At 41.8% G+C, this 6,169-nt stretch overlaps 1 protein-coding gene across 1 annotated transcript; it reads right to left on the bottom strand.

The window, feature by feature from the left end:
• Window positions 1–527: 527 nt before the first annotated feature.
• LOC135498308 (uncharacterized) lies at window positions 528–4,196 on the bottom strand. The gene is made up of 6 exons (XM_064788561.1): window positions 3,800–4,196; window positions 3,452–3,549; window positions 3,104–3,272; window positions 2,651–2,934; window positions 1,604–2,507; window positions 528–1,392 (listed from the first exon to the last, which is right to left on the bottom strand). The coding sequence occupies exons 1-6, from the start codon at window positions 4,072–4,074 to the stop codon at window positions 990–992; spliced, it is 2,133 nt and encodes a 710-aa protein (XP_064644631.1). The 5' UTR covers window positions 4,075–4,196; the 3' UTR covers window positions 528–989.
• Window positions 4,197–6,169: the final 1,973 nt, after the last annotated feature.

The raw sequence follows: 6,169 nt of genomic DNA, 5'->3' as shown, positions 1-6,169 counted from the left end.
TCAACACAAAAAAAGGCTTGGCTGCCCAAACAAGTGAACAATAGAAAAAAAGCCAAATCACATTTCTATCTGAAGAGTATCTGCCTACAATACAAAAAAGGCTTGGCTGCGCAAACAAATGAACAATGGCAAAAAGGCAAATCACATTTCTATATGAAGAATATCTGCCTACAACACTAAAAAGCCTTGGCTGCGCAAACAAATGAACAGTAGCAAAAAGCCAAATCATAAGTATTGATTGTGTGACCTTATTTCAGTTCCTAATTTAACGATCTAATGCTTTCTTCATTAGCTTAATAAGTTGCAATTATGTATGGGTGCAATATCAGTTTCTATCATAAATTGTTTGTGAGTTACTGGTCCGCTGTAGTTAGAGTCAAGAATAGCATAATGCACTATCTGAAAGTGGACAGTACCTCTCTACAAGGACACACTTAAGAATGCACTGATAAAGCCACTGGAGGAAATCTGGGGATGACAGCATTGGTCATGTTGGTGACCCTCCAGTACAAAACAGTACACTTGGGTCAAATTAAAGAAATGGAGATAATGGTGTCAAATGAAAGAGTATAAAAACCTCTTTTCATTGGTACCTGAATTCTAAGAATCGGACAAAAATTGGCAGAGATATGGGAGTTTTAAGTTTTGAATTTTAGTAATTCGGGGAAATGCAACTTTTGACAAAAATGGTCTTAAAGACGATCAATATAAACTCCTTAGCAACATACATCCATTTTCGAGCGAATGAAATGAAATTCACACCATGTATTACTCATAGATAGACCAATATATTCATGAAATTTCAAGTGAAAATTCCATCAGGAACATTATCAAACATCAGTTTCTTTTTTTACAAAATTTCATTTTTTTGTCAGATCACCCGGCAGATACACTGCAGCAGTTCCCTTCATCCACTGTCCTATCACTTATCAGAAATCAAACAATATCACTGTTTTTATAGTCTGTACATTGCAATAGAGTTTAGAATGTTAGTGGGGGCTGCGGCTACGATCTACTGCACCCCTGCCACGGCCACGACCACGCCCTGCGCCACGCCCACCTCCGCGTCCCCTTTTCCCTCTAGTGTTGTCCTGTCTAGCAAGATGTCCATTTTCCACTGGAATTTCGTTTGGAACCTGCTGTTCATTGTCCGAGTCATCAGCAGGCAGAGCTTCTGGTCTTGGACACACAACATCCTTGTAAGGGTCATCTACAAATTGACGAATCGACTTGTAGAGGTATTGGCGTCGTGCGAGTGGCAGTCCCGGTGGCTCAATAACCTTTGCATGACCATCTGGAAAGACAGCCTGAGGAAGGAGAACTAGGAATGGGGCCTCTTCACCCTCTGAATTCGCCTTCACAAATACCACCCCTGGATGCTGTGAATCGAACCTGAAACAGATAGGAATCATTTTGAGTTGACTCATCATTGAAAGTACTTTATACTGAAAACACACACATGCGTACAAGAATACTGTAGCTCTTATTGGTAAGTTTTTATCACTACAAGCATTGAAAAACAGATTGATTCTGATTATTTTATACACTGTTGATAAGTCATTGAAAACAGATTGATTCTGATTATATTTTTTTATGAACTAACCTAAAGTGTTGATACTTTTTGATTCCAGGCACAGGCTTGCATGAACCAGTAGAGAAGTCCTGCCAGTTACAAACCGGAACTTCTCTTGTCCCATCTTCTCGGCCGATCACCTTCGCAACGTTGGGAGTAGAGCACGTGTTGACTACATCCTCCAATACGCTGAGAGACGGTACCACAGTGCGCTTGAATGCCCTTTTCACGAGCCCGAAGCACCAGTCTGGGGCGAACTTTGTGTGCCCCGCAATGAGGAAGTGCAGCGAAATCGATCTGTGAAGGCCCTTGGCAACTCGCCATGCACAGTACCACAAAACATATCGGTTTTTATTTTGTCCCGAGCAATTGTCACAGTGGAGGTCAACATCAGTCTCTCCAAGGCCATAGTTATTGAAGAAATAATCCAAGTAGGATATGACAGCATTTGAACCTTTGCTGATCAGGTGGGCCTCATCAATCAGGAAGTTCACCTGTCGAGGAAGCCCCTCACAGCAGATCCCAAATATTCCAACTTTGCGTGGAACGAGGAAGTAAATGGGACCAGGCTGCATGGGGTTACTCGGCAGATGAACCTGCTGGGCAAAATCAAAGGAGTAGTGCATCGATGTTTCCCTGCTGCATGGTGGATTGGGTCCCAAGTCAACAATGTCATTCGCCTTGCAAACGTTCTTGGCCTCTTTTGTAAGGGAGTTGTACAACGATCTTTCGCGCTGAACCAGAAAGAGGTGTTCTTCCTGGCTTTTGATCCGTTCGTTCTTCGCCTCATCAGTCAGGTTGGCACTCCGATAGATCAAAGTGTTGTTGTTTTGGCAGGTCCAACACAAATCTGACATCGGCTTGGCGCTAACAATGAATGGACAGAGTTGTTTCCAAATGTCCATAAACGTGCTGTTGCCCATGAGTCGATGACCTGAAAATAAAGGAACATCATAAGTTACAAAGAAAGAGAGCAATAGTTCTGACCTGAAAAAAAATAAAGGAACATCATAAGTTACAAGGCCAGAGAGCAATAGTTCATTATATCAAATTTTTTCCAGTCCTTTTAGTACATACCTGTATCTTTTAAAGATTCCTTGTAGCAGTTGTACACTGAAATCTTTGTATGGGATGAAGGCAACAACTGTATGTCTTCCCTCTTAAACCCAGGGACCCGACCAGGGAGAACAAGGGCATTCTCCTCAGAATAATTAGTCAGGAAGCGCACAGCCCTCTGCGTGTCATCAAAGGTAAATGACTTGGTGTTCGACTTCCTCCCTCCTGATTTCTTTTCCTTGGGCTCAAGTCCATTTTCGGTGTAATGGTGGAGAAGATCAGTCAGACGTTTAGGGCTTCCAATCCTGAAAAATATACAACGCCTTGGTTACTTCAACGACATGTAACTTCAAATGCATTAATGTATTGCCAAACATACCAAAGGGCTCCTCAAACCTTGTGTGAATAGATACTTCTTGCAGTAAGTGACAATAACATTTTAACAAGGAATCTGCTACATGGCGTTATACTTACACATGCAAAAACATGAATGTATCTCGACAAATCTGCTGTCCCTCAAGCCAGAAGGTTGTCTTCTGATTCAACTTCCGTGGAGTCTGCTCCTTTCTCCTGCTTTTAGCAGTCATCTCCGAGGAGTTTATTCCACACGATAGCTTCCCTAAAAGAACGAGCATTTGCTCCCCTGAAAAGAAACAGAATGATTAGCGTCAACACAAGAATCATTGATATTTTTATACCGTTTTCACATAACATCCATTGTAATTACATGTAGACCTAACTATGTATTCAACTCTCTGAGTCTTAAATAAACTTGGCATCAATTCACCATCAAGATTTCTTTGTTTCTTTGCTTATACTCACTTGGTGTCAGCTGCATCATGGCCATTCTCCTATGCGCCTTATCTTGGGCTGTGAACCGTTGATGACAAGGCTGGCCATCATTATACTTGCAAGTACAACTGAAAATGAATGGAAGATTGATTGATTAGGTCTAGGCAACCACAGATTGAGATAGGCTGACATACATAGGCCTATTGTACATGGTGTAGGTCCCTCTGTGCATGCTGGACCCCAACACTCTGTTGTTTGTTTACACAATGACCATGTCAATGTTTACATATTTTGTGCCTAAATTTTGAAGAAACTATCAATTTGGGGGGCATATAAACATACTGAAAACAATGAAAGACATCCTGAAAATCGTCTCACCTGAACTTAGATGACTTTTCCCACTCAGCCTGGCCAAAATCGCCAGCATTGCACTCTTTGTACTCTGCAGCAGCTTGGCTATTCATGACCGAATCGAAGGTCCCAGAAGTCTGGTCAAATTCATCCTCATCTGACTCCTCTCCATCATCCAAATCGCTTTGTACGTCTTCTTGGTCATCTATCCAAGACTCTCCAAAGAATTCCCCGACTAAATTCGATAGATTATCGCGATCATTGGCGTTTAAATTGAGCAAAGTGGCTATTTCAGACTCCATGGCTTAGAACGGAAATAAGGCTCGATATGTAAACAGCGCATGCGCGGCGTGATTTTGACCAATCAGCGATCGTCTTTCAGCGTCTGGTTGGCAACAATCACGTTTTTGTTTACAGCCATGGGGTGCTTGTTTTGATGGTTTTCATTGGTTTATATCGTGAACGACGTATCAACCTTCATTGGCATCGGGACACTCCCCGAGAGGAGATTCCAAGCTTTCCACTGATACTAAATATAGCCGGGAAATCCCAGTCGACCAGCGATGAAGAGGAGTTCTTTTCGAAGATTTTACAGGGTTTCTTAGAGATTTTCTCATTGTTTTTTTCATGCACCCTCACATAAAAAGGTCTTTTTATGTATTTAAGATAGGAATTTTACAATTTTTCCCATCTGCAAGTGTCCTTTATTCATTTTTCTGGCGTGTGATGCATGAACCCGAAAATCAATAATTTTTCATACACAATGCATTAAAGGGCTATAGCTCACAATGGGGCCGCGCGACTTCCGTACGGTTTTGTACTGGAGGGTCACAGTCGTAGGATACATCTTTCCTGGGCCTGGCTGTTCAAGACAAGTTGTGCCATCCCGCTTGCATTAACTTGTCATAGGGCCGAATTTACGAAAGGTGTTTGAGAGATAGACGCGTGTAAATTCTACATAATCAGTTTCAGGGCCTAATGCGGTTTTCATGAAGAAACCCTGCAAGGTTCTGACTCTGTCTATTCAGACATTAAACGCTGTTTTAAGCTAAACACCCTTTGTAAATTCGGCCCGGTGTTTTTCTCCTTCCGTTAAGCTCATTTGACTTATCGCCATGTTGGTGTCAGCATTGGTCACAAGACTTGTTTTGATCAACCTTAGAGAATTTAGGAACAACCGGGCCCCGATCTGTTTATCCTTTCCCCTGTGAACAGGTTTTTGCCATATTCTGTCCTTGTCATCCGCCCCACTACATCAGCGTGTACTCTCCAATTCACATTGTCTCGACTCTGAATCGATGGCTTTTCCATCAGGTCGTCAGTCTCGTACAGAGCCAGGGGGTAATTGGGAGCGAATGACCTTCAGACTTTGTTGAAGACGATTACTTGCCTTGTCTTACTTACCATTAGGAAATGGAGGAATGGGCAGGATAGGCCAAACACCCACCATTCATTTGCTTACTTGGTACAGCGATGAGGTGATTTTTATGACGGGATCTCTGGACAGGCTGGTGTTTCCCCCCTTGTTTTTGCCTGGGAAGAGACTGGAAGGTACTGGGTTCCTCAACTTTGTAGCATAAAAGAGTTGCTATCAATGGTGCAGAAATGGTTCCGATCAGAAGAGCGAGTTGTTGCCACTACATTGAGCTGTTCTAGGTGATTGATATGAGCACCATCTCTTGCTTGTGCTTTGTCTTCATGATTTCTTGTAAAAAAATGTCAGATCTAGCTCTGCTATTATCATAGAATAGAACGTATCAAAGTTATTCCCAGCAAAACTCGTCATCCATTCAAGATACCAAATCAAGTCATCTTTTGCCTGAATTTGGTTGGTCTAATTGGTCTGCCAGTCACCAGCTGTGACAACGTTGTTTATCTTCGTACTTTGTTGAATAAAACACGAAAAAAGGTTACCATCCATCATGTCACACCTGTTGGTTTAGCCGATTTTGCTATTTTCAGCAACAATCTATGCATTCATCTTGTAGATTGATCAAATGCGTTGTAAACAATACAAATAACACAGCTTGTGTGGGTAATGTTACAATAACATGAAGTCAACAGGGTGTCTGATGTGTTATTATAGGCCTTTATAGCGGATAAGTTCAGTTGGTTACAGAGCTTGAAAGCCACCACTTTCAAAGAAGAAGTAAATGATTTAAATTTGGAATATTCTTCGTAGAATTTGTTATATCTCCTATATCGGTAAGTCTATGCCTACCGCAACATATAAGCCACTAACAGCAGATTATTTTCTGCAAGCCTTGTGGATTAAGAAATAGAAATTCACTGCAGCTTGTTAAGTGTGTTTTGTGTCAAACATGAGACTCCAGTTGTCAAAACCTGTGGGATGGGATCTTCAAGTGCAGTTTGAATTACTGTCAGCTGGTAAACTAC

The sequence above is a fragment of the Lineus longissimus genome, chromosome 13 (assembly GCF_910592395.1).
Source record: "Lineus longissimus chromosome 13, tnLinLong1.2, whole genome shotgun sequence".
Taxonomy (NCBI): Eukaryota; Metazoa; Nemertea; class Pilidiophora; order Heteronemertea; family Lineidae; genus Lineus; species Lineus longissimus.
Note: the sequence above shows the minus strand (reverse complement) of the source record. Positions and strands in the feature narration are given on the sequence as shown.

Excerpts from the sequence above, each read along its gene's own strand:
- LOC135498308 (XM_064788561.1), bottom strand. The coding sequence starts at position 4,074 with ATGGAGTCTGAAATAGCCACTTTGCTCAATTTAAACGCCAATGATCGC. Across the intron at positions 3,550-3,799 it reads GAAAAGTCATCTAAGTTCAG|TTGTACTTGCAAGTATAATG; the intron begins GTGAGACGATTT and ends ATTCATTTTCAG. Across the intron at positions 2,935-3,103 it reads ACATTCATGTTTTTGCATGT|GATTGGAAGCCCTAAACGTC; the intron begins GTAAGTATAACG and ends TATATTTTTCAG.